This window comes from Ambystoma mexicanum, chromosome 2q, assembly GCF_040938575.1.
Source record: "Ambystoma mexicanum isolate Mex_15411 chromosome 2q, UKY_AmexF1_1, whole genome shotgun sequence".
Classification (NCBI taxonomy): Eukaryota; Metazoa; Chordata; class Amphibia; order Caudata; family Ambystomatidae; genus Ambystoma; species Ambystoma mexicanum.
Genome location: NC_090924.1, coordinates 698,605,691 through 698,632,718, shown reverse-complemented (window position 1 = coordinate 698,632,718; position 27,028 = coordinate 698,605,691). Strand labels below are relative to the sequence as shown.

Below are 27,028 nucleotides of genomic sequence, written 5' to 3'. Positions count from 1 at the left end.
AGACACCAAAGACAGATACGGTGAGGATCGGTGATCGACATCTTCGACCCACAGTCGATACACTTTAACCCAGTTTTGGGTGTAGAAGCGGTTGATGATGAAGACATTTTGACAGAAAATCTCGAAGCGCGCCGTTCACAAGAGCGAAGCAAATCGGAAAAACTGAACTGAAGCCAACTGGCGCAGCTCAAGCTATTTATACCAGCAGCGACGTCGACATGGAACGGAGCCCGTCGAGGGACAGTCGACGCCACGATCTCGAGCACAGCGCTCTCTGCCGAAAAATAAATTCCGACGCAGCAAAGCTGGCGATAACGAATATCACAAGATGAGGAATACGTGGGAGGACACAATCCATTCGAAGTATGGATTTTGTATCTGTATCCCCTTCTGGGATTCCAGAAAATCTTCCAAACCCAGACTTGACTATCAGAAAAGAATCCAGTATGTTTATGACCTTTTGCCTAACGTATTAGGTTTCATAAGACAGAAGTCTTAATGTGTTTTAATAGAAAGGTATACATTCATTTGGCTGAAACTGCATAGGTACTAGAAAGAACTTGGGGCTAAATAGGTTGCCTACACCTTATGGTAATGTAATGCCACTGGATAACTTGGGTGATACGACTCACATTCAGAATTTCTGAAAAGGCATATTTTCCCAAGAAGCTCAACAAGTTTTTCGACTGTCCAAGTTAGAAAATCTGAGAATTTTAGGAAGGATAATGATTTAATTTAGAATGCAAATAGTTAATTTTACTCCGTCTCTGCTATATTGAATTTTGGTCAAACAAGAAGTAGTCATTTTTGAAAAGATTTTTGTAATTTATTAACAGAAAGCAGCATTTAAAAACAGTACACATTTTTATCCATGGTCAAGTAGAGCAACAGGAAAGAAAATGAAACCAGTGAGATAGACATACGAGACTTACCTTCACTGAAATCCCCACCCTGAATCATAAAGTTTTTAACAACACGATGGAAGGTAGAGCCTTTGTAGCATAGCTTTTTTCCAGTTGACTTCCCAATTCCCTTTTCACCTGCAAGAATTAAACGCTTATGTAAATTGCCTGGCAAATAAATTGTCACATTGATCCATGGCATACACAGGATTTTGGTGGCCGCACAACTCTGATATACTGCTGACACAGCAACTCAAAAAGGAGAACGCATCAAAAACTATTAGGTTATCTTGGGTGGGTCAACAGAGCAAGTGGAAAGTAATATTTGGGGATCTTTATTTCAATTGTTCTTTATTTTAATGTACTGAACACAGGTTGTTTTATTAATTTAACCATTTTCAACAATGTGAGGTGCCCTCATGCCTAAGTGGATGCTAAGTTTTTCAAAAGATCTATTCTTTGGGCCTTCAAATTGACATCTACCCTACTGTTGAGTTGAAGGACTGGTGATCAGTTTGAAAAAAGTAAACTCCTCTTTTAAACTTGGTTGACATTTGTCAACCTTGGGTACCACTCCAAGCAGAGGGCAAAACTTAAAGTGCCACTACTAGCCAGCCATAAAAAGTCGCTTGTCACCTCTACACAACACACCATTTCTTACTCACCAAGAGTCAAATATCACTAGCCAATGGCTAGTGGTGATTGCAAATTTTGCACCCCGACTCAAAGAATTGTCACCGTTGGGAAGATTTTTCCACAGCTCTCTGGTGGGGGTTGTGAACATCCAATCTCACGGTAAAGAGTTCCAACAAGATAGACCAAAATCACTATATGGAGTTGCAATATATGAAAAACCAGAGGGTGTCTCACCTGCTAGTCCCAAGAGGATCTGTCGCTCAGGTGGCCAGGGCACGGCAATCACCTTTGGATCCAGACCATGGGGGTGTACCAGTGCGGGAGGATCACCTGGGTAAGGGGTTTTGTGGGGGTGAGATAGCCGATGGCGAGACGTGGTCACCATTATTTTGTTTATCCAACCGATCCTATGTTTTAGGATGCTCCGATGTCCCAACTCCCACCTCCCCCTTTTTTACACAACCATCTGGTCGAGTAATCAGCCATCAGGTGGATTTACGACTAGAGCAAGAACGTCTTTTAGCTCTCCTCGCAGGCCCTGGTAGAACAGGGGAGTTTGTTTCCTCTGGCCAGTTGGTTTCAGCGACCAACCTGTATGTCAACCAGTCCCGATTGCCCTGCCGAAGCGACAATTTGTTGTCCAAGGCCTTTTCTCTAGTGTGACGGGCGAATAGCTTCTCAAAAGCTCGTTGAAACCCCATGAAATCACGTAACAAGGGATTGTCCCAGTTCACAAGGGAATCAACCAATCCGCGGCGCTCCCTCCCAAATACGATAACAAAGGCAACCTTAGACTAGTCGTTGGGAAACATCCCTGGTCTGCAAAGGAAGTGCAGGCGGCACTGATTCATGAAAATGGCGTATTTGTTAGGATCCCCAGAGAACCGCTTGGGCAGAACCAAAGGGACTGCGCCAGGAAGGACTACCTGGATTGGGGGGTGTCGATGGCGCCGGGGGGTGACTCCCTGGCAACGGGGCTTGGCTCTGGAGCACCTGTCGGGCCAGTTCATCAGTTCGGTCTCTGTTCACCACCAGTCCCCTCTGTAAGGCATCAATCTCCTGCCGGGCAGCGTTGACCTCGGCTCGTAGTTCCTCCAACAAGTGGGCTAACTGATCCGTGTCCGAGGTTTCCATGTTGCTCAGGCAGAGGTTTCAAAGCTGGCTTCATGTTCTGTTACGTTAACCTTAGCTCTGCAGGAGCACCCGGAAACCTCTTCGCCTCTGGCGATTCTTGGTCCCTCCGAAGCCTGAATTCTCAGGGGACTGCTCCTAGAATGAGTGCACAGAAAGTGTGAGTGTTATGAGTTCAGTGTCTTTGGTTCCCTCCCCTTCACCTCCAGTCTTCCCAGTCTTCCCAAGACCACTCTGTAGACTTTGCTCACCTTGTATAGGTTGAAGGGGAACTCTCTGTCCTGCTTTCTCTCTAGCAGGGGGCGCAAGTCTGAGTCCCTGTGGATGTGGAACCAGTTATGTCACTGGTTTGGAGTTCCAAGCCCAGGCCTGCTGCGGCATTGGATTTGTGTTCTTTACGTGGAGTTTTTACACATGATGGTGGTGCTGCCTTCTTAGCACTTGTGCGGGTGTTGAGAATAGCACACTGCCAGGGCACGGCAATCACCTTTGGATCCAGACCATGGGGGTGTACCAGTGCGGGAGGATCACCTGGGTAAGGGGTTTTGTGGGGGTGAGATAGCCGATGGCGAGACGTGGTCACCATTATTTTGTTTATCCAACCGATCCTATGTTTTAGGATGCTCCGATGTCCCAACTCCCACCTCCCCCTTTTTTACACAACCATCTGGTCGAGTAATCAGCCATCAGGTGGATTTACGACTAGAGCAAGAACGTCTTTTAGCTCTCCTCACAGGCCCTGGTAGAACAGGGGAGTTTGTTTCCTCTGGCCAGTTGGTTTCAGCGACCAACCTGTATGTCAACCAGTCCCGATTGCCCTGCCGAAGCGACAATTTGTTGTCCAAGGCCTTTTCTCTAGTGTGACGGGCGAATAGCTTCTCAAAAGCTCGTTGAAACCCCATGAAATCACGTAACAAGGGATTGTCCCAGTTCACAAGGGAATCAACCAATCCGCGGCGCTCCCTCCCAAATACGATAACAAAGGCAACCTTAGACTAGTCGTTGGGAAACATCCCTGGTCTGCAAAGGAAGTGCAGGCGGCACTGATTCATGAAAATGGCGTATTTGTTAGGATCCCCAGAGAACCGCTTGGGCAGAACCAAAGGGACTGCGCCAGGAAGGACTACCTGGACTGGGGGGTGTCGATGGCGCCGGGGGGTGACTCCCTGGCAACGGGGCTTGGCTCTGGAGCACCTGTCGGGCCAGTTCATCAGTTCGGTCTCTGTTCACCACCAGTCCCCTCTGTAAGGCATTAATCTCCTGCCGGGCAGCGTTGACCTCGGCTCGTAGTTCCTCCAACAAGTGGGCTAACTGATCCGTGTCCGAGGTTTCCATGTTGCTCAGGCAGAGGTTTCAAAGCTGGCTTCATGTTCTGTTACGTTAACCTTAGCTCTGCAGGAGCACCCGGAAACCTCTTCGCCTCTGGCGATTCTTGGTCCCTCCGAAGCCTGAATTCTCAGGGGACTGCTCCTAGAATGAGTGCACAGAAAGTGTGAGTGTTATGAGTTCAGTGTCTTTGGTTCCCTCCCCTTCACCTCCAGTCTTCCCAGTCTTCCCAAGACCACTCTGTAGACTTTGCTCACCTTGTATAGGATGAAGGGGAACTCTCTGTCCTGCTTTCTCTCTAACAGGGGGCGCAAGTCTGAGTCCCTGTGGATGTGGAACCAGTTATGTCACTGGTTTGGAGTTCCAAGCCCAGGCCTGCTGCGGCATTGGATTTGTGTTCTTTACGTGGAGTTTTTACACATGATGGTGGTGCTGCCTTCTTAGCACTTGTGCGGGTGTTGAGAATAGCACACTGCTGTTGGTGACCTTCACAGCATTATGCAGACCGCTAGTGGTTGGTATTTTGCGCTGCTTCCTTGCACTATTGCTCTACTGTCCTTTACATGTGCTGCTCCCTTTTTGAACGCGGTGCTCTCCTGGTTCTGTGTTCGATTCACTGCCTCTTCCCTGGCAGGCGCCTTTCTCTTCCTGCGTGCGCTGCCTTCTTGCTTTGTAATTCGCTTACTGTCCATGCACTGCTTTCGCTAACTGTCTCTTGCCTTCCTTCCTTTGCAGGTGCCGGACGGATCCGCGATGACATGGAGCTGAGCGGAATCGCAGGGAACACCAGGATGATGCCGCGGGACCAGGAAGTTGAACAAGATACCCAGGTAAATAACACAGGGGAATCATGGGTCTGTTTGGCCGCCTAATTGTCTTCTTTTCTCGGATTGTAGGAGCTGGTACCGGTGAGCGCCACGCTGCGTGAGCAGAGTAACGCGAAGCAACGGCTGAATGCCTGGGTGTGGCTTATATATCCAGCCACACCCAGACTCATGACTGCAGCATACCGTGAATTACTTGAGACTAATCCTCCTCCATGTTGGAGGTCCAGAAAGTGGTTGGGCTTCCTAGTTATCCTGATGAGTAATGAACTCGGGGCCAAGTGTACCAGGACTGGGTCCAGCTGGCCCCTCTCGTAACCCTTTGTGGACTGATTGTGCTGGTTCCCCAGCAGTGTTTTGATGACCCACGTGCCCAATGGGGGTAACCTGGGACGTGTGTATGCGTAGGCAGCAGGGCTAGTGGTTGAGACACCTGTTGGTAGGCTGCGCCGAATGAGATTTAATCCATTCTTTTTTGGCAAGTGCCACTACGTCCTTTTGCATTGGAATCGCCGTTCTAGCCGTTGTGCGTACAGTGAGGACCTCCACCAAGAACCCCGCCTCTGGATGTTCTACTGCAGGCTGTGGAAGCCCTAAGTATTCGACTAGGCCCGCAAGCCGCTCGTTAAAGGCCATGGCAGACAATGGTGTGTCGGTGTCCTCCTCCTCATCCGTGTCCACCAATGTGTCCTGTTGGTCAGATGCAGATGGAGGAGTGCTGGGGGCCAGGGGCTGTGACGTACAGACAGGCGATGGCCGGGACTGCTGGAAGCATGGGGGCCAGTGCAGTGGGAACTCGCGTGGGCAGCTGGGGCTGAATTGGAGCCCGAGGTGCTGGAACCAAGAATGGAGTGGCCGTGGGTGCTAGCGTCAAAACCGGAGGGAGCATGTCCCTAATCACATCCTTGAGGATGATGCCCATCTCGGGAGGATAGCTCAGGGGCAACGCGCTCGCCTTAAAAGCAAGACGACGCTGAGCAACACAAGTTCGATCCCTGGGTCTGCGCTTAGAAACCTCTGGGTATTAAGCGCGTTATAAATAACCCATTATAATTTACATTACAATCTGTGGAGACCACCTCAGAGTCCAGAATTTCTAAAAAAACCTGTACTCGCAGGCCGGTGGAGTGATTGGTGGCGCGGGGCCCTGAGGGTGCCGAGACCTGGGCACACTCTGCCTTGCTGCATGCAGGGTGTATCTGCACTGCGAAGCTGAAGGGTATGCCCTGGGCCACGTGCCCCGTGAAGACCAGTCCCACCTGGTAACTCGTTTCCCTACCTGTTCCCCAAAGGGGCATGGTGTCAGGCGAGCCGCCATTTTGTCTGGCTCGGAGGCCATTTTTTCAGGCTGCATGCCATGTGCCTGTATCGTGGCGCTTGCAGTGCTGGGCCCAGCCTCTTCCTGGACTCTTGGCAGTGGAGGTTGAGGCCTACCCTGCACCTCAGGACGAGGCCTGGTAGGCAGAGTGCCCTCGGCTGTGTCGCCGGTAGTGCTGCGTACAGGCGCTCCCTCAGACTTCTGTCCAGTACTAGGGCGTAGCCCCTCGGGCTGAAACCCAGTAATAGAACTGTGCTGTCCGTCAGCAAAGTCACTAGTAGGATCTCGCAACCCCTCGGCCCGGCGGCCGGTAGCTGAAGCAGCCTTGATACCTGCGCTGGTGCTAGAACCTGATGGATCCCCCCCACTCAAGCGCTTCCTGGGGAAGGAGTCGCATTTGCGGGGTGCAGATGAAAACAGTGCACCTACCTTGGACCTGGACTTGTGCCCGACAAATTCCTTCAAGTTCTCTGGTGGTGACCTTCCGAAGAGCTCCCTCCACCAAGCTAGCCTGTTCTTCAGAGCGCATGCTGTGAGCGCATTGCACGCGGAACAACCCTCCCAGCCGTGGTTGGCCCAAGGCAGCGGAGGCAAAGAGCGTGGGGGTTGGACGTAGGGAAGAGCCCTTCGCCGGCCCTTCGCCGGCTGGACACCTGCTGAAGCCCGCTGACGTAGACATGCGCCAGGGAGGAGTGTGGCACCAGAAGACCGAGGTTTCTGAATAAAGACAAGAAAAAAGAAGGACAAAAGTATTTCTTTGGGGTAGAGCGCTTGGAATTACTAGACCGAAGGCCTAACTCAGGAGCGCTGGTGAAAACGATCTGTTCCTGTTGATGCGGAAAAGAGGACTGGGAGTGGCGTCCGTGGGTGGAGTCAGAGGAGCGCATTCTCCAAGGGCCGCATCCCCACACGAATCTAAATTTAAATGAGAAGTTGATTTTCCTGGTGAAAAAGGTTCAGTCTCCCGTCCCTAGCGACGCCCCATACAATATGGAGCAAAGGGGACGTAGGAGTATGTTACACATGTCAATTTTTCCATTGGCCTTGCAATACCATGATATCTATTACTTTCAATGAGAACAAATATCGGATTAATTCAAAGCAGACAATCCTGCAAGAGCTCTAACTTTTCGTGTCTGCCGCTGTTCAGACAAAGATCATTTGCCTGAAATAGATGCCTTTCACGACCATCTTCTGTTATAATATAGTGCCCATTTTTGTCAAAATATTGCACTAGAAACCAAAAATTATCCTGATGTCCAACTTGGCTGTAAAACAGATCTTTATAGATGGCACAATGCACCAACTTGCTCAATGTGGTAATTTAATCATTTGTGTACATTATGCTCTCGACTCCATTTGCTTTCCAAAGCTATAAAGTCTAAGCCATTTCCCAATCTGTCCGCCCAAATTACTACACATCTTGGCAAATGGGGTTTCAAATTGTGGAAAGGCAGACTGTCAAAATACATACAAACAAGCCAATAGATTATCCAGTGTCGTCCTACATGTTTCATAACTACGTTGAGACCACTCAACATAATGGCACTTGTTAACTGAATTTAGCAGGATGTCCCACCAGGGTGTGTTACCAGCCCAGTTTTCACCGTAAAATGTACTTACGAAGCTTAACTGACCTACCGCCATCTGCCCACACAGTCAAAATACACAAACATAATGGGACAGACCATCCAGACTCCGGCTAAAGTTCACATCACAACATCAAGAGACCATGGTAAACACTAAAATATGTCACTAGTTGAGGCGTGGCCAAGTTGGCGGGCTGAGTGGACGTGGAGCACTGTCCCGGCCCGAGGAAACGAGAGTGAACCAGACATCAGGCACGCTTGTAAGGAGGAGAACAGAGTAGCAGGAACAGAGGAGACCGCGCAGAGCGGGGGGGAGAAGCACCCCAACCTCTAACAGGGAGTGGAGCAGACGAGTCAGCTACGGTGGCGCGAAGGCTGAGAAGGGAAAATGGCAGGGGGCTCTCGCTAACCCCGGAGAAGTGAGGCAGACCAGAGCGAGAAGGGACCTAGTGTTTAGAGGCCCCACTGGCATGACGGGGAGGCAATCCCACAAGTAAAAGAGGATGACTGGTCCGTGACAGACTCTGGTGAGGGGGCAAGCAGTGCGACAGCGAGTTGATTTGGAAGGAGTTGAGCAAAGCCGGGGACCTGGAGAGAGGGTGCGTGGCAAGCGGTGTCCAGCCCAGCAGCACCAGAAGAAGGGCAAAAGCTGAGGAGGAGCAGGCCAACAGGAGAAGGAAGCAGGACAACGAAGGTGGCAGGGACCGGCGCATGAGACAGCCAGCAGCAGAGGACCTGGAAGGAGCAGAGGAGCCATGGGCAACCCAGGGAGCAGAGCGCTGCTGGAGAGGAGAGTTGGGCGGCGAAGTGTGGGAGAAGGCACCCGGACTGGCAAAGACCCACCCACCAACTGCAAGCAACTCTGACAGCAGAGAGTTCTCCCAATTGTTGTGCCTAGGATACACACAACACACGAGAAGAGGGCTTTTTCCAAATAGGGTCAAGAGCACCGTTTCCCACTTTTTAATATTTATTTTTCCTTCTTCAGAAAAGTTTTTTTATTTTCCTTTTTGCTAGACAAAGAATCCGAATAAAAGCATGATAATTGATTTGACTGGCATGTGCCTTTTAGTACAGACACGGTAGTCTGGATACAGAATAGCGATAGGGCAAGCTTCCTCTCCGCCTGTTCACTCACAGACAGACTGAGCAACCGATGTAGTGTCTAGCGAAGTTTGGTTGAAGGGCAAGATTAGGGCAACACATGAAAGTGCATGTATAACAGCAAAATTTACTTACCTGTGTGTTTTTTTGGTGTGAAAACAGATTTAAGCAGCACATTAAAGAGCACTTCATAAGGGCCGCAAAAGAGAAGCGCAAGGAAAGGAGGGAAAGCAGAGGGGAGACTATAGAAAGAAATACAGGAGTTGGAGAGGATGCATAAGAAGAAGGGACCAAATAAAGTGGCCATGAGACTAGCACATGCGAGAGGACAACTCAGATGACCAATAGTATGGTGGAGAGCAGTTTACTAAGAAGCAGGCAGAAGTTTTATGAGCACGGTAAAAAGGTGGGAACGGCGTTAGCGCAGCAGATCAGGCACAGGGAACAGAAGGCGTTTGACGTTCTGGAGGATAAAGGGGGCAGGCAAGTGGGGGCAGAGGGCGCAATCAAAGGGAAACGAAAGCCATGGGGAGGACAGGCTAACAGAGTTTTACAAAATATTCAGGGAACCTCTCGCAAAGGCCCTCACTGATGTATTCAACTACTTTAGAGAGACAAGGGAGGTAACCATGAAGGGGCCCCTGAGGGACCCCCGCGTATGGAAACAAGGCACAATCACCACACACAAACTGATACGCCAGACACTAGGTTGTATTCCCAAAATCGAGGGTTTATTGCAAACCAAATAGTCTCAGTTGGCCAACTGGGTCCCACGCCCCGCGACGTGCGTTTCCAGACCCCGGGGGACGCAAGAGAAGAGAATCGTACAACAGGTACATATATACAAAGCAAGCACCTTACAATCAGTAGTGACACATCTAATAACGCCCCTTAATACATTTCCTTTGAATTGGGCACGATGATTGACAATGGAGACGAGTATGACACCTTCAGACATTTATTTAACAGTTTGCAATTTTTGCGAGCCTGCAGACAAGTCTTTGTTTAAAAGAACACAATGCTTCTGTTCTTGCAAGCGAGCTGCGTGCACGGCAGAGACATTCCAGGGCTTGCTATCTCCTAGCTTCTATTCGTGTACTGGGGGTCAACTTGCTCTCCAGGGCTCAGGAAATAGGGGCCGCAAAGAAGAGCATAAATCAAGCCATTAAAGTTCGCTTCTAGCATTCCTACTGTGTTTGAGACTAGCTGGCACCTGTGTACTGATTATAATGCCTTGCTGCTTACTTCCAAGGATATGTGTCTGGGTTGCGGCGTTATGTTTCAACATGTCCCTCGCGGCCTTGCATTATAAGCAGAATAATATTTCAGCAAAGCAGTTTTAGCAGAAAGCAAAAAGCAAATGTTAGAGAAAATAAAATGGCGATTCCAGTCACCAAAATAGCTGCGCTTCTGTCTAGTTTATGGCTACATATTTCTTTTTTGATTAAACATTTTTATTGGTTTTATTGCATAATACACAAACATTGACCCTAAAGGAGTCCAGCAACCAAAACATCTCAAAAGTACATGAGGTCCAGAATTCAGCAACACAAGGTTATGTTAACGATTACATGTTCACTCTTACATTTCAGTTACATTCCGGCCACAGGCCTGTATTTTACAAAGGTCTTATTGGGCATTCTCCCACTTTTCCCAGATTTTCCCCACTTTCCCAGGACAACCTCTGGCCGCATACACTCTTCGCTCCATCGCAATGCATGCATCTACATCATCTATCCATTGTGCATGCTCAGGGGTTACACCTGATCCCCATAGCTTGGCAATGTTGCGTTTGATCAGTGCTGTGGCGGTTGCAAACATTAGCTCGTCAGTACAAGACATCTCACCCTCGTTCTTGACACCCAGCAACATCAATTTCGGATCTCTGGGCAAGATTCGACCCAGTACCTCAGTTAGTGTGTCGCAGCAGTGTTGCCAGTATAACTTGATGTGCGGACAGTCCCATATGATGTGGAAAAAGGTGCCCTCTTCCTGGCGACAGTGCAGGCAGTTCGGGCCTGTGGTTTTACCCCATCGGTATAGTGCTACCCTCGGATAGTAAATTCAATGCAGTATTTTGAGCTGGACAAGGCGTAATCTGGCCGAAATGGCAGTTTCTCTCGGGTACATTAGGATCGTTATCCAGTCTTCAGGCAGTATCTCTCCCACATCCCTTTCCCACTTAGACTTTAGACTCGATAGCTCCGGTGTGGCAAAGGAGGTGAGAACATTATACATCACTGAGGTGATTTTGGCATCTATGCTATATAGGACCAGGTTCCTCTCTATAGGGGTGCAGTCTGCCATGTCACGCAGGTCAGGCATATACCGCTGTAGGGCATGACTTAATTGTGTATGTCGGTATCGGTCAGTGACAGGGAGATTGAACTCATCCACTAGCCCCTCAAATGGCACAATTCCCCCATCCCGAATCACATCCCCCACTTTTGTTATTCCCGCAGTTATCCAATTCCGCCATTTTGGGAGCCTGTCCAGCTCAGGGATATGTTTATTTGCCCACAGTGGCTGTACCGGTGTGGTTTTCCCTTCCCAGTTTATATGTTTATGCGCCTCTGCCCAGATTACTGCCCGGTGAGCAGCCATTGTTTTGGTGGTGTTGATGTTAGTTTTCCGGTATAGGGACTCTAGCGGGGTTATATTTCGCTCCATCTAAGGTGTCGGATTTAATGTGAGGTAGCGAGGGATTGCCGTGTAATAGGTCGTTTCTCACTGTGTGGCTACATATTTCTATTACTAAACACTTGAGGCGGTTGGTCTTCGGCCAACAAAGTACATTGCCTTACGATCGAGGGGTGTCTACTTTTTCTGGACTGAACCAAATCAATGAACATGGCACATAGCACTCTTATCCCGAAGCCGCGGAAGAACCCACACCTGTGCTCCTCGTAACGCCCTATTGCACTTATCGATGTGGATGCTAAATTATACACGAGGGTACTAGCGGCAAGGTTAGAAGGATTCCAACGGGGTTGGTAAAGCAGGACCAATCAGGGTTTATTAAAAGACGGAGTACATTTGATAAGCTAAGAGTACTGCACATCATAGATAAAGCGCAGGGGTACTACACCCACCTGTCTGATGATGCTATATGCCGAGAAGGCATTTGACAGTGTCAATTGGGCGTTCATGGAGCAAACACTCAGGAGGGTGGGACAAAGACTGACATTTCTGGAGATGATACAAGCCAACAATCGGTGTCCCCGGGCCAAGGTTAAGGTGAATGGGGGGGGGGGGGGGAGGGGAAGGGGGGGGGGGGGGGATGACCAACCCATTTTCAATAAGGAGCGAAACCAAGCAAGGTTGCCCACTCTGCCCACTCCTTTTCGCTCTGGTGATGGAACCCTTTGCGCATTGAATTAGGGAGAACAGGGAGATCCGCAGAGTTGGATGGGTAGGGACGCACCATAAAATAGGCCTGTTTGCTGATGATGTGATCTTGATGACTGAACCGAAGAAATCATTACCAGCAATAATGGCGAGATAAAGTCTTTCTCTGCGGTATCGGGCTTTAAAGTGAACTTCGGAATCCCTATGGATATTAAATATATCCATAGGGGAGCAGGAAAGGAGGCAGCTGCAAAACAGCAACCTGTTTAGATGGGCGCCGGGACCAATCAGATACCTGGGGGTGAATCTGACAGCGTCCATACGGCAACTAGTGGGGGCAAACTAACCGTTAATAAAACAAATCAAGGGGGATCTAATGAGTTGGAGGGGATTATATATATCATGGTTCGGAAAGATAGCTGTTGTCAAAATGAATATACTTCCCTGGCTTCTATATCTTTTCCAGGCAATTCCCCCTAGCTGTCCTGGGGAAAATGATGGACATTCAGGAATGCATTACGGAATTCATCTGGGGAGGGAAGAAACCAAGGATAGGGAGGAAGACATTTAAGAGCAGGGCTCAGGGCGGAGTGGCCTGCCCCAATATAATAAAATATTACCAGGTGGCACAGCTGAGAGCGATGGCGGAGTGGGGAAGGGCGGATAAGAAACATTGGGTGCACATGGAGCAGGCAGTGCATCTTAGGAAAATCCGGGGATGAGAGCGGCTGACAGGCCACAGGGATTAGGGGAGAACCCAACGACAAGGAATACCATGAAGATTTGGGAACAGCTAAACAAGAGGTGTGGACTTATCACCCTGGCCATCCCCGAAGACACCCATCTTAGGTAACCACGCATTCCCGCCAGGTAGGGAATATAGCAGATTCAAACGGTGGCTGGAATGAGGGCGATAGGAGATCTATATGAGGGAACATGCTTCAAGTCATTCACAGAATGCAGAAGGGAACTTGGTCTAAAACAGGGGGATTTGTTTGCATATCAACAACAGAGACACTGGGTGGATACCCCACCAATGATGGAAGGGGCTAGAAAGGAAATAGAGTGGGGAAAAGCCAATTTCATCCTCAGAGGATAAAAGGGGACTAATATCAGCAATTTATAAGATCCTACTGAGAGGGAGGAAGAAGATGGAAAAGCACTGAGGGACACATGGGGAAAAGTGAGGCGAAAGGCGTTTACTGATAAGGAATGGGACGCAGCAATAAAGAGCTGGTACATCTCGCACATCTCAGTACAGCACAGAGAATTACACAATATAAGGTGCTACACCAGTGGCATTACAACCCAGAAAGGCTTCATAAAATGTTTCCCTCTTCATCGGCAGAGTGTTGGAGGTGGTGTGGGGTAAGTGGGAACGATGGAACATGTCTGGTGGGGATGCCAGCGTCTTAGGACATTTTTTGGCAGGGGGTGAAAACAAAAATGTTGGAAATACTGCGAGTTCACAGCAACAGAGGTGCTTCTAGGTGCAATATTAAACTAGCAACGTGGCTTGGGGGTGTGGGGGTGGTGGAAGGCTATGGGCTAACTTAACGATGGCCGCAAAAGGTGTATAGTTAAAACAATGGAAAAGGACGGAACCACCATCTATCATACAATGGTACTATGCAATATGGGGCACGGTTGAGGTGGAAAAGATGGCAACAATACAAGGCTCTCTGAGGAAGTTCAGTAAGGTTTGGTCACCCTTCATAAACTATGCAATTTAAGATTCTGTACCCTTGTGCATCCAAAAGAGGTTGCAGGCACTGGGAATCTTAGACGGAGGAGAGGGCTGAGCAGCAGTTTAGGCGATTCAAGGAACCGCCTTTAAGAACTGGTGGGGGGAGGGGAGAAGTGATGGTTGATTTGCTACACAATGAGGAAAAGTATTGTGTTATGATGAATCTCACATGGAGATGCAAGCTAACCATATATGTGAACATTGAATGAATAAAGATCTGGTTAAACAAAATAAATATATCACTAGATGATTAAAATCCGCAGGATATTCCAGTGGGGAGTGGTGCCAATTTGAGAAAATGGCACAACAGTCCTCTTTTCACAGTCAATTTACTTCTTAAGTGTATTGAAGCATTAATGACATGCACCTATCTGCCTCCACAGACATGATGATTCTTGCTGGTCGAAGACAGGTGGAACAAACAGACTATCCCGTCTCTGCCTAAAGGTTGCTCAACAACATCAAGAGACCACAGCAAACAACAGCACTTGCCAATTAATATCAGCAGGATCTCCCACCATGGTCTGAGACTACTAGGGTGTAGTACATCTTTGAGGATGCCACACAAGCTGAATGATTACCATATATTCTAGATGAAGTCACGTGACCGATTCCATTGAGCATGTGGTTCCATTATAATAGCTTGAAAGACATTTCGCACTTATTGCCATCTTATTATGTGATGTGTCTAGCATGTAAAATGCAGACCAGTCAACTAATGCATAAAATCACAAAGGAAAAACCATTTGCTATCCGCCCACATTTCTTATATGCACGTCCCGAGCACAGGGTATACACTACCATCGGACACAAAATGTCATCATTAATTTAGAAGCTTTTGGAAACACACTGCTATCCTCAATAGCAATTTTGCACAGGTGCAAGAACCATAAGAAAGCTAGGACTTACTTTACTAATTGATTTGTGTTAGAAAGATTCCTGCTCTTCATTCTTTTGTCATCAATGGGGTCCCGTGTGTATAAAACATCCATTACTTTCCGGAATAGCATTTCTGATGATTGTATCTGCTTAGATTCACATGCTGTGCATATAGTCCAACATCTAGTGGTAATCGCTGAGTATTGCATCTTGTCTTTCGAAGATTGAAAGGGGACATCAACATGGGCATGCCTGTAACACTATCCCTAACGTGAAGTGTAGTGTACCCAAAATCCCTCACATGTCGAGGTCCCTCTGATTGTATTTTTTATACTGTGTGGGAGCCTTATGACTATCGTGAGCGAGTACAGAGCGAGAGAAGTAGTAGTAACATGTCTATGTTCCTTTCATCTGAGCGGGAAAGAAGGGTGGGTGCATGTGAATCTAAGCAGATACAATCATCAGAAATGCTATTACGGTCAGTAATGCATGTCTTCTGATGTTTGTGAATCTGCTTAGAATCACATGCTGTGCATAGACTAGCGGGCAGTACCCAGAGTTGGTGGTGGGATGCGAGAAAGAACAGTAGTGAAAAGTTGTCTTAGTACTGCTTGTCCCACCTGAGAATCAGACCTAGAATGAGTGCCTAGGCAATAGTGTTTAGTAAAGGTGTGCACAGAACTCCAGGTTACCGCCTTGCAAATGGATTTGAGGGGAACATTTGCAATGAATGCTATGGAAGGCCCAGAGTAGAATGTGCTCTAGGCTTGAAGGGCAGGATCTCTCTTGGCAAGAGTAGCAGAGTGTGATGCAATTGAGAATCCACCTTGAGATGGCCGATTTATAGACAGGGTCTCCATCTCTACCAGCCGCCAATGAATCAAAAGTCTGGTTTGTCTTCCTTAGTGGTTTAGCTCTTTCCAGATAGTACATGACTGCCCTGCACACATCGAGTGTGTGTGTGTAGGCTTCTGCCATGTTAGTGGGTTTCTGGAAGACTGTGGGTAATTCTACCGATTGGTTCACATGGACCTTTGAAATAAATTTGGGCGCAAACCATGGGTGAGTGCGCAGAACCACCTCATCTCTGAATTGTGAAAAAAGGGTCTAGCATTGAAAGGGCCTGTATTTCACTAACTCTACTTACAAAAGTGACTGCCACTAGGAAGGCGATCTTGTGAGTGCTTTGAGGCTACCCCTATGCATAGGTTCAAAGGGAGATCCCATAAGTCTGGTTAATGCCACATTTAGGTCCCATCCGGGAGCCAGGTTTGAAATGGGGGGGATGAATTCTTTTAACCCCTTCCACGAAAGCTTTAATTACTGGGATCTTTCACCACAACACCTTATGCTGGGACGTGGTATAGGCTGAAAGAGCAGCTGGACCTTCAGGGAATTAAAACCCAGACACAAGTCTAGTAGGAGAGCCAGGTATAGCACAATATGAGTAGGCGAGCAGTCTATGGGATTGATGCTCTTTGAATTGCACAAGATGACGAAGCGTTTCCATTTATTGGAGTAGCAATGTCTGGTGTTAGGCTTTCTTGCTTCCTAAGTATGTCCATGCATCTCTGAAGAAGTTGGAGGTGTCCAAACTCTATGACCTCAGGAGCTAGGCCGCTGAGTTGAGAGTTTGCAAGCATGGATGAAGTGTTATCCCCCCTTGTCCTGTGACAGCATGTTGTATGGGCCAGGAAGTTTCATCAGAGGGAAGATTGACATCTCCATCAGATGATAATATTAATGGATATTTGTACTGCGCACTATCAACACCAGAGTGGTCCCCTGGCGCTCTGGCGGCTCTGAAAGAGGGAGGGGGGGATGAGTTAGTGGGAATGAGTTGGACTAGAGCAAGATAGCAGTAATGTGCTGTTGGCAGCCTCAGCCCGGTGGGTCCGTTGGCTGGGCTTGGGGTGTTTTACGGTCGGTAGTCGTGTGCTGTTGTGCAGGTCTATGTGTTGTTTGTTTTGTTTCAGTGTAGTGAAGTTTGTGCATATTGCTGCGTTTTAGGCTTGTGATTGTGTTTGGTTAGGTTGTGAGAGGTGTATGCAGAGGGATGAAATTGTTAGTGGGTTGGTTAGTTGGCATTGCTTTCCTTGTAATTATGTCTGGTGTGATGCTTGGTACCATTCACTATTCCATCGGAGTGTGGTGCTCGCTAATTTTCAATATTCTGTCTAGATGTGAGGCAGGCTAGTGATCAAGATGCCATTCAAGTGTTGCACTACTCATCATTCACTGTTTCATTTAGATGTTCTAACATTCACATTTCTATCTAGGTGTGACGCAAGTTAAAGTTAAGAATTCCATCTAAGTGTGGCACATGCTTACATTCAGATGGGAGATCATGGGTTGGCGGCCCTACATCGGGGCCACCAATATCATGGTGACTGGGTCCTGGTGCATCTTGTGCACTATCTTGCTGAGTAGGGTTGTCGGAGGTCTGGGGGAAAGCATTAACAAATTTCCCTGATCATGTTATTCATAGACCGTTCCCCCTTAGATCGGTTCTAAGGGTATCTGCAGCCATAATCGGGGCATTGTAAGTTCTCCAGAGTTGCGAACAAGTCGATCTCTGTGAAGCCCCATTCTGCGAAAACATTGGAGACTATGTCTTCATGTAGTCACCATTCGTACTCTGTGGGTAGCGGGAAGTCTTTGCGGAGTACCTCCGCCAGAAGATTGAGTTCCTCTAGAACATGTTGAGACAGGAGGAACATCTTGCGTCTGAGAGCCCACTTCCATATGTTTTGGGACAGTTTGGATAACCCTGGAGACTGAGTATCCCCCTTGCTTATTCAGGTAATACATGGCCGTGGTAATGTCTGAGGACTAGTACTGTCTTCCCCTGTAACTGTCTGAAAGGCCTTCAGGGCTTTGAACACTGCTAACAGCTCCAACAGGTTTAGGTGGTTGGATGCTACTGCAGGGGGCCAAATGCTGTGCGCCGTCTGCTGAAAGAGGCGAACCCTCCACCCCATGAGAGAAGCATCCGTAGTGAGGAACAAGTTACTTACCTGTAACTGTTGTTCTCCAGCATGGGTCTGGCATGGTTTCAGATGCTCATGAATATTCCCCGTCAGGCTGGGAATCCTCGGTAAAGAAAAATCAGTATCAGTTTCGTTTCTGATCTGTCTTTCTTAGTAGTAACCAATCACTGATCTCTGCGTCATACTGACCACAGCCAATGACTGCCATCTCCCTAAGCCCTGCCTCTGGCAGCCATCTTCAGATTTGGTAGCACGTGAAGTGGCAGTATGACCAAGTGAAGAGCCGCAGAGGGGTAGGCGGGAGGGTTCGCATGTGAATCCATGCCAGACCCATGCTGGAGAACAACAGTTACAGGTAAGTAACTTGTTCCTTCTCCAGCATGGGGTCTGGCATGGATTCACATGCTCATGAATAAAAGAATACATAGCAGTACACACATGCACAACCACGGGAGGTGGCAAAGGCTCAACATAAAGCATTACATCCAAAACTCAACATTAAGCAATTCTTACCTCCTCACCAGGCTCACCTTAGGCAAACAGGTTGCGCAGCACTGCTTGGCCGACCCTGGACTCCTCCCTGGAATCCCGATCGACGCAGTAGAATTTCGTGAAGGTGTGCGTCAACCTCCACGTAGCAGCCCTGCAGATGTCCAGCAAGGGCACACCAGATAGGAACGCCGTGGTAGCTGCGATCGCTCTGGTGGAATGGACTCTCGGTTGGCCAGGCAGCGGTCGGTTTGCCAACCGATGACAGTACATGATACAGCCGGAGAGCCATCTGGAAATGGAAGCCTTCGAGAGAGCCTTCCCCTGATTGACAGGTCCAAAGTTCACAAAAAGTTGTGACGTCTTCTGAAAACTCTTCGTGCGGTCCACGTAGAACTTCAGCGCTCTAGCCACATCCAGCGAGTGCAAAGTCCTTTCAGCCGGCAACGAAGGCGACGGGAAGAAAACAGGCAACACCAAGGGTTCGTTGAGGTGGAAGTCCGACGGCACCTTGGGCATGAAGGAGGGGTGCGTCCTGAAAAGTCAAGAACGGGGCGTGAAAAGTCAAGAACGGGGGCTTGCAGGAAAGGGCCTGGATCTCTCCCACCCGTCGTGCGGAGGTGATGGCCACAAGAAACGCTGTTTTCCACGACAAGAACTTCAACGGAGCTGAGTGCAGAGGCTCGAACGGAGGTCCCATGAGCTTGGTCAGCACCACGTTGAGCTCCCACGCCGGGGCCAGGGCCTTCACCGGCGGGAACGATCTGAACAGTCCCTTCATGAATTCTTTCACCAGACGATGAGACCACAAAGACGTCCGTCCCATGGTTCTGGTGTATCGGGAGATCGCAGCAAGATGAATCTTGATGGAAGAGTGCGCCAGTCCAGCCTTGGCCAGCGTCAGCAGGTACGGCAGTACTTGGAGCCGTAATCCGTAGAGGGTTAATCTTCTGTGCGTGGCACCAGACAGAGAACCTCTTCCATTTGTGTCCGTCGTAGTTTATGGAGAATCCCAGGTCCGTGACTAGTTGGGCGGTCCTCGCCGTGTGCTCCGCGGCGAGTTCCTTTGTCTTTGCTCGGATGAGCCAGTCGTCCAGGTAGGGGTAGACGTGATCCCTCCAGGCGCAGCCGCGCCGCCACCGGTGCGAGGCACTTGGTGAACACCCTGAGTTCCCTCAATCTGAAGGGAAGTGCTCTGAACTGGTAGTGACGCCCTTGGACCACGAATCTGAGAAACTTTCGGTGTCCCTTTAGGATCGGGATATGGAAGTAGGCATCCTCCAAATCCAACGACGACAGGAAATCTCCCTCCTCCAGCTGACCCAGGACGTGCTGGAGGGTGACCATCCGGAACTTCTGTGCCTTGATGAATTTGTTCAGTCGTTGTAGGTCCAGGATGGGACGCCATCCTCCTGTCTTCTTCACGAGGAAGTATCTTGAGTAAACTCCGGAGCCCCGAAGCCTCTTTGGGACGAGCTCGATGGCGCCTTTCTTGAGCATCGCCTTTACCTCCAAGAGAAGTTGAGGGACGTGATGTTCCTTCCTGGCCACGGGGGGGACGCGCGGGCACTTCTTTAGAAACTCGAGCATGTGACCCTGGCCCAGGGCGTCCAGCACCCAACGGTCAGTGGAGATGGACTCCCACACGCTGACGAAGTTAGCCAGCCGGCCTCCCACCGGGATGCTTCGATGGGGGCCCGACCCCACGGCCGATTCAGTCCTGCTTCGACAAGGCTTTGCCGCCTTGTCCTCCCTGGCGACGACGGCGGGCCTCGTCCCCTGTAGGCTTCTTGTGACGACGAACGGGCTGCTTGACGGTAGGTGGAATATCCGCCGCCGGAACCTTTGGAGGCACCCTGCTTGCCTCCGGCGCTCCGAAAGGGCGGCCGTCGTTGCTGGAGAACACCAAGAGCCCGGGCCGTCTCTGTGTCCGTCTTGATGGCTTGTAGGGAATCATCCACTGTTTTCCCAAACAGGTTGCTCCTGTTGAATGGCATGTCCAAAACTCTGGTCTGCACGTCCTGCCGGAAGTCTGTTGCCTTGAGCCATCCACGCCGTCTAAGGCACACGCCGTTGCCGAACTGGCGAAATCCAGTGTCAGCGATGTCCTTCGCTATCGTAATGGCGTGGTCCGACACCACTTCTCCTTCCTGCAAGATCTCTAGGGCCTCCGCCCTCTTGTCATACGGTAGGAAGTCCAGCAGGGGGGCGATCTTGTACCACAACTCCCTGTCGTAGCGGGCTACGATGGCTAAGGCGTTTGCAGCCTTAATCGTCGTCGCTGCCGATGAGATGACTCTGCGTCCCATCGTGTCCAATTTCTTTCCCTCGCCGTCCGGTGGGGAGGTCGACGTAGAGGCCGAAGCCCCCCCCGCTTTCTTCCTGGCCGCCACGGAGACGACCGAGTCCAGGGTCGGCTGTGCCCGAAGGCACAAGGGGGCCGCGTCTGGGACCTGGTACTTCTTCTCGTACCCATCCCTTCTCGCAGGCGCTGTGGATGGGTTCTTGAGGAGGGCGAGACCCTCATCCCAGATATCGTCCAATAGAGGTACAGCGAGGACCGTCTTCCTCTTGGTCTCGCGCTGTTGATAAAGGAAACCTTCCTTCTCTTCCGGGCAGAGCTGGAAAAGCTCAGATGCCCTGGTGATCATGGCATGAAACGATCCAATCTCGTCGGGCGGGGAGGCCCGGGAAGGAGGTGACGACGGAAGATCCTCGTCGTAAACCTCGTCGTCTGTACCCGTCGCGGCTGTGTCCGTCCCCGTATCATCCCCACTGGTCGTGGACGGGGAGGAGGGCTGAGCAGGACGCGATGGTTGAAAAGGAGGTGGAGGATGATGCAGGCAGTAGAGGCAAAGGGAGTGTTCGTCCTCCTTAAAGACATTCTGAAGCTGGCATCCAGGGCAGACCCTGAACAGCTTTCCGGGCGTCGAGCTTCCCTTCTCCTGGGCCATGACCGAGATGGGCCTGAGGAACTTCTGGAGTCCTCCAAAAGCGTGGCTCGACGAAATCTTCACCCTTGAGGGGCGTAGAGGAATCCGACACGGGTCCCCGTTCATCGGAAAAAGAAACTGTGGAGCTTGAGGCTCTTTTGACTGAAAAAAGAGCAAATTTTCCTATGAAAAAGCGTGAAAACGCACTACAGCTCGAGTGCAATAGCACGAGGATCTCAACACATGAACGTGCGGTAAAAATCTGAAGATGGCTGCCAGAGACGGGGGTTAGGGAGATGGCAGTCATTGGCTGTGGTCAGTATGACGCAGAGATCAGCGATTGGTTACTACTAAGAAAGACCGATCAGAAACGAAACTGATAATGATTTTTCTTTACCGAGGATTCCCAGCCTGACGACGGGGAATATTCATGAGCATGTGAATCCATGTCAGACCCCATGCTGGAGAAGAGTGGCTTCTACTGCGGGGGTGGTGAAGGTTTTCCCCTACAAGAGGTTCACCCTCGACCACCACTGCAGAGAGAACGAGGGCTGCTGATACAACCACTAGATCGTTCCATTGTCCGCTGGCCTGACACCATTGGCTGTTGAGCCACTCTTGCATAGGGCACATGAGCAAATGTTGCATGCCGTCATCTCTCAACTGGCTACATAGTGAGGGATCTGAAACAGCACGTTTTTAACCCTTTTGTTGGAGGGGAAGACAGGGCCGTCTTTTGTACGATTCAGAGCCCCCAGAATTTTTTTTTTTTTTACTTGACTGGGGTCTAGGCTAGACTTCTTGTTTATTGAGAATCCCAGACTGAAGAGAAGATCTATTGTCTTCTGGGTGTTTGACAGACATGTTCCATACGAATCCCGCTATGAGTCAGACGTCGAGGTAAGGGTAAACTGGGATGGATTACCTGCGCAGGTGAGCTGCCGCTACTGCCAGCACCTTTGTAAATACCCTTGGGATTTAGGCAATGCCGAAAGGAAGGACTTGAACTGATGGTGCTTGTCCTCTATCATGAACCTCAGGTATTTTCTGTGCGCTGGCAACATTGAAATATTAAAGTATGCATCTTTCATGTCCAATGTCGCCATGTAATCCCACTTGTGTTAGCAGAGGGATTACCTCTTTCAGCGTTATCATGCAAAATGTTTGTGGTTTGACACATTTGTTCACTGGGCGCAAGTCTAGCACAGGGCACATGGTGAGATCCTTTGTGGGTACAAGGAAGTACACTGAATAAATACCCTTGTTTACCTGTTGAACGAGGATGACTTTGATAGCGCCCTTTTCCTGCAGGATCTCGACCTCTCGCAGTAGGATCTTCAGATGTTCAGATGAAACGTCTGGACTTCGTTGGTCGGTATCAAGGTGGTCGGCTGAACTCTACAATGACCGTGGGCGACTGTCTTGAGCACCCACTGGTCTATGCTAATTCCCTTCCATGCGTGGAAGAATGATGTTATCTGTTCCCTGACCAGAGAGGGATGACACAGATCTGCAGGTCATTTCTGATTGGAGACCAGGGAGCCTCTAGGGGTGGTAATTCAACCCCTTCCCTTGCCATGGCACTGTCCTCTAGACAGATACTGGTTTTAGGCAGCGGACCCGTGTCCTAAAGACAATGTGTTTCCCGTTGCGTATTGGTTGAGTGGGGAACGTGGGTAGGATTGTCCGCAAAAGGAGCGGGGAGAACCCCCACCTCGCTGCTGAAAGGGCCTTTGAGTAATCTGATTTAAAGATTTCAAAGTCTTGTGTTCTTTTTTTCATCATTTCTAGCGCCTCATCCACAGCTTTACCAAACGGTTTGTTGATGAGAGGCTTGTGTTTCTGGCTTGAACCCAGAGTTCTTTAACCATGCGTGCCTCTTCAAAAGGGTACCTTGGGCCAGAGTTCTCCCTGCTGTCTCCGCAGCATCTAGGGTGTTCTTAAGGATATTGTGATTTACCTGCCTCCCCCCTCTGGAGCCACCATGATCAAATGTGAAAACACTGGTTCGGGGACCTCCTGCAGGCCCTCTTGTAGCAGGTTCCACTGAACATCGTAATAGCTGGCCAACAGTGTGGTATTGTTGGCAATCCTGGTGGAATAAGCAGCTGCAGTAGTGACACGTTTTCTCGGAGTTGCCTCACCCATGGACAAGAGTACCCCACCCTCTTTCTAATTGTGACCACGAGGGAATCTGTGCTGGCACGTCCCTGAATGTAAAGAGGGTCTATAGGGAAGAGGTGAACGAGTTTCTCTATCCGTGGGTTCACAGCCCTCGTCTTTGAAGAGATCAGTAAATAAGGGTACAACGGACCTTTTAATAGGAGTTCAGTAAAGGGATAGCCTGACTTGCAGGAGGCTTCTCCTTCAGAATGTCCTCCACAAAGTCAGAATCTTGCACTGCTTCTTGCGTGGCTATATGAAAATGTTTGGCTGCTTTTTTCAGAATGGCATTAAATGCCATCTGGTCATCTATGGGAGATGCCTGTCTAAGAGGTGGAGAGGCGCGAGTATCCATGCATATTGTGTCTGGATGTGGGGTATTGGTAGGTGACAATCCACTGGTGGCTCATCTTCCCAATCTGGGGCCTGGTGAGTGGGATCCTCAAAAGGGATCACTCTTGTAAAAAGGCGTCTTGAGGAACCTCTTCATGAGGAGGTGCTTGACCTGACGGATCAGGAAGAGGGCAGGAGGACCTCTGAAATTTCGACAGTGCGATAAAGGTCCTACTCTCACTAGGCTTCTTGGGAGTGGTAAACTTTTCTGAAAAGTCCATGAACTTTGCAAGCCTATTCATACACCCCTCAAACCTATCCCTGGTCCATAAGGAGGAGCCAGAGAAGTGAAGAGGGGGGGGGCTCCTCTAGGTGATCTACCTGCTTAGAACGGCAAGATTTATCAGAGTTTTAGATAGAGACTGGGGGCTCTCAGAATAGTCTTCCTGCCTTCCTGGGCATGTGGACGTGTCTTTCGACCTGTCTTTGGGCTTATTGGCTGCCAAAACAATCTTTGCGAGACTCTCACGTATGCTCGCTGTCTCTGGGAGGGGTTTCGGCTGTTCAAGCGGCTTTGCTGTAGTCTTGGACATTACCGGAACCTTCTGCGTCGGCGCGTTCTTAAGGTGGCGTCTCGACGACCTTATGAATTTTGGTGCAGAGGCCCTTCTCAGTGGAGTGCCCAGATGTATGCCGCTTATGCAGTTGCAGGGAGGGCTGCTCACCCCGTGGATCGGCGGGTTCCGTTGAGGAGCTCGGCGTGCCCGTTGGCATCTTGGACCATCCCGACGAGTCCGTTGAGGCAATAAGGGGGGGGGGGGTTCTGTGCTTGCCTTTGTGAGTAGCAGATGCGTCCCTGTCGCCAGGATGTACACTTCCCATAGCAGAACCACCATCCTGCCTGCTGGGGACGGACGTTCGAGCGTGGTCACTCCAACGAAAGGTCAATGGCATCGGTATCGGTATCAGAGCCACGGCCGTCGCTTATTTCTTTGTTAGTCTCATCGGCTGTGGTGGCGGGGGAGCTACCCTCGGCCTGCATCATTGCGTAGGCCATTCACCGTTTAACTGAACGCTCCTTCAACATCTTAGGACGCAAGAACTGACAAGATCGACAGGATGCCTCGTGGTGATCGAGGGAGACACTTATTGCAACTCTGGTGCATGTCTTTCCAAGTGTACTTGCCTTTACAAGAAGGGCAACATTTAAAATGTGTCCTGTCCATAGCTCAGGATTATAGCAATGGCAAAATCAGCGGGGCAAAGAGAGGTGAGAAGGAAATACATTTTTGAAAGAAATTGAAAACCCCGGACCCCACTCTCCTTACTGTATAGGCAGGCCAGAAGGCCCGGCCACGCGGTCGACAGCATCGACCGGAGCAGCTGTCTAGGTCCGAGGTTGTCTTCCGCGGTGTCAGACAAGCAGTTGTTGAAGGGGATGAATATATCTATAAATGACCAGAGGTCGTGGACAAAGATTTTATTTGCAATATGTAAGCGCTCTGCATAAGGCGACCAGCCCTATCTGCGGGACCTCAACGCGCGAGGGATTTTTGGGTACACTACACGTCACGTTAGGGATCATGTTACAGAAACGTCCATGTCGACGTCTTCTGTAGATCCTCATTAATCTGCGATTAACACTAGATGTCAGACTAAGTCATAACAGTGAATCCATTTCATCCCATATCCACTTCGCCTGCTTGTCCATTTTATTTCGTGACAGATGGACGAGATCTGGCCAGCCATTTCTGTTTGTTACCTCCAACAGACTGCACTGAAAGCATGATCAGTCATGGTTATTTTGGGCATTAGAGCTAATCATTTTACTTCGTTATAGTTGAGGGCATGTCACAAATGTCTCCCTGTGCAGTGTCTATTCCCAGATAAATGTATTTCCCACCCACCTCCCCCCCCCATCATGATTGCTAGTGTCCAAACTGTTTTCTTGGTCCATTTCAATGCCATACCACAGGAGAAATTTGGGACGGCCAGTGCTTTCAACGCATCATCCAACAATTCATGGTGTGCAGATATGCCACAATCAATTTGTGCATTAGGGTGGTTTGTCTCTGGCATTACAATCGAGAGCACATATGTCACTAGTATCTGTCTGGTAGCATCTAGACTGGTTGAAAAGTAAGAAATCATCAAATTTGCTGAATTCACAACTGGACCTTTACTGCCTGCCCTGTTCAATTTCTTTACCACAGGGCGAGACTATGATGCACCCAGGTATGCCACTTACAGTTGTTTTGTGCGTAAAATAGAACTGTCTCCACTCTTACTTTTGATAATATCTTTGTTACTATTATTGGTCACCATTGTTCATGGTGTGTGAAACATATTGCCTCATTCCATTTGCTCTTGTGGTAACAGTGGCCTTGCCACATTCCTTCTTTAATTTGTCTGCAGAAAAAGGCACCTTGAGCCATTGCCATTTTGTTACCCGTTGACAAACTGCACTTTCCACATGCAAAACCGACATGGTTGTTTAGTGCTTTACAATGGAGGGCAGGTATGTCGCAAACCTATCTTGCTTTTATCTAGGCTTACTAGGAAATATTTCCCCATCCTATTTGCTTGTGTCATAACTGTCTTTCTCTTGGCCTCTCTTTTTGGCACTAGAAAAAAATGGGACGTCAAGTGATCCACGGCACCATCTGACATCTCATGGAGCGCAGATATGCCAGTATGGATTGCTCTGTGCGTTAGTTAGGTCTGTTTATGGGGTTACAATTGGGAGCATGAAAGTCAATATTAGCAGCCTTTGAGGTGTGTATGCAGAGTGGAATGCATTTCCCCATTCTACTTGCCAGCGCCATAACAGTGCATTTGCCACATGTCTCATTTTATTTCTAGTCCTGAAGGAAAAGAGGTGTTTGGCCAGTGCATTATCATTACCCTCCCACCTTGCACTCAACTCATGTATGCCGGTCACAGCTGATTTCTCCATTAGTGCCAATTTGTTTTAGTGGGTTACAATGGAGATCAGGAGTGTCACTGTAGTGTCTAGACCCAGGGTCTAGAAACTGTAGATCGCAAGCCACTGGTAGCTCGTCTGAGGCTTCCCAGCAGCTCCTCGCATCAGACACCAAAATGAGCCGGTGCATTTATTTTGGTGTCTGAAGTCCATGAGCCTCTTCCCCTGCCCCAGCTCTTCCTGCAAAGCAAACAGTCATAAGATGTGTGAAGTGAGAGGAGGGGCTGCATCTAGGCTTGACTGGCGTGGGGCAGAGTCCCAACATGGGGTCAACCATCAATAACAAAAGTAAATGGAAAAATGTGTGTTGTGGCCATTTTTACCAAGCGGCGC

General features: G+C 49.3%; 1 protein-coding gene across 3 annotated transcripts in view; it reads right to left on the bottom strand.

The window, feature by feature from the left end:
- NKTR (natural killer cell triggering receptor) overlaps positions 1–27,028 on the bottom strand; it is a 1,715,190-nt gene that overhangs the window by 1,260,578 nt on the left and 427,584 nt on the right. For 2 of the 3 annotated variants that reach the window (XM_069647908.1, XM_069647909.1), the window contains exon 4: positions 933–1,040. In XM_069647908.1, the coding sequence (XP_069504009.1) occupies positions 933–1,040 (108 nt within the window). Of the gene's footprint in view, positions 1–932; positions 1,041–27,028 lie in introns of those variants that run through there. The other variant, XM_069647910.1, reaches the window with a different exon arrangement.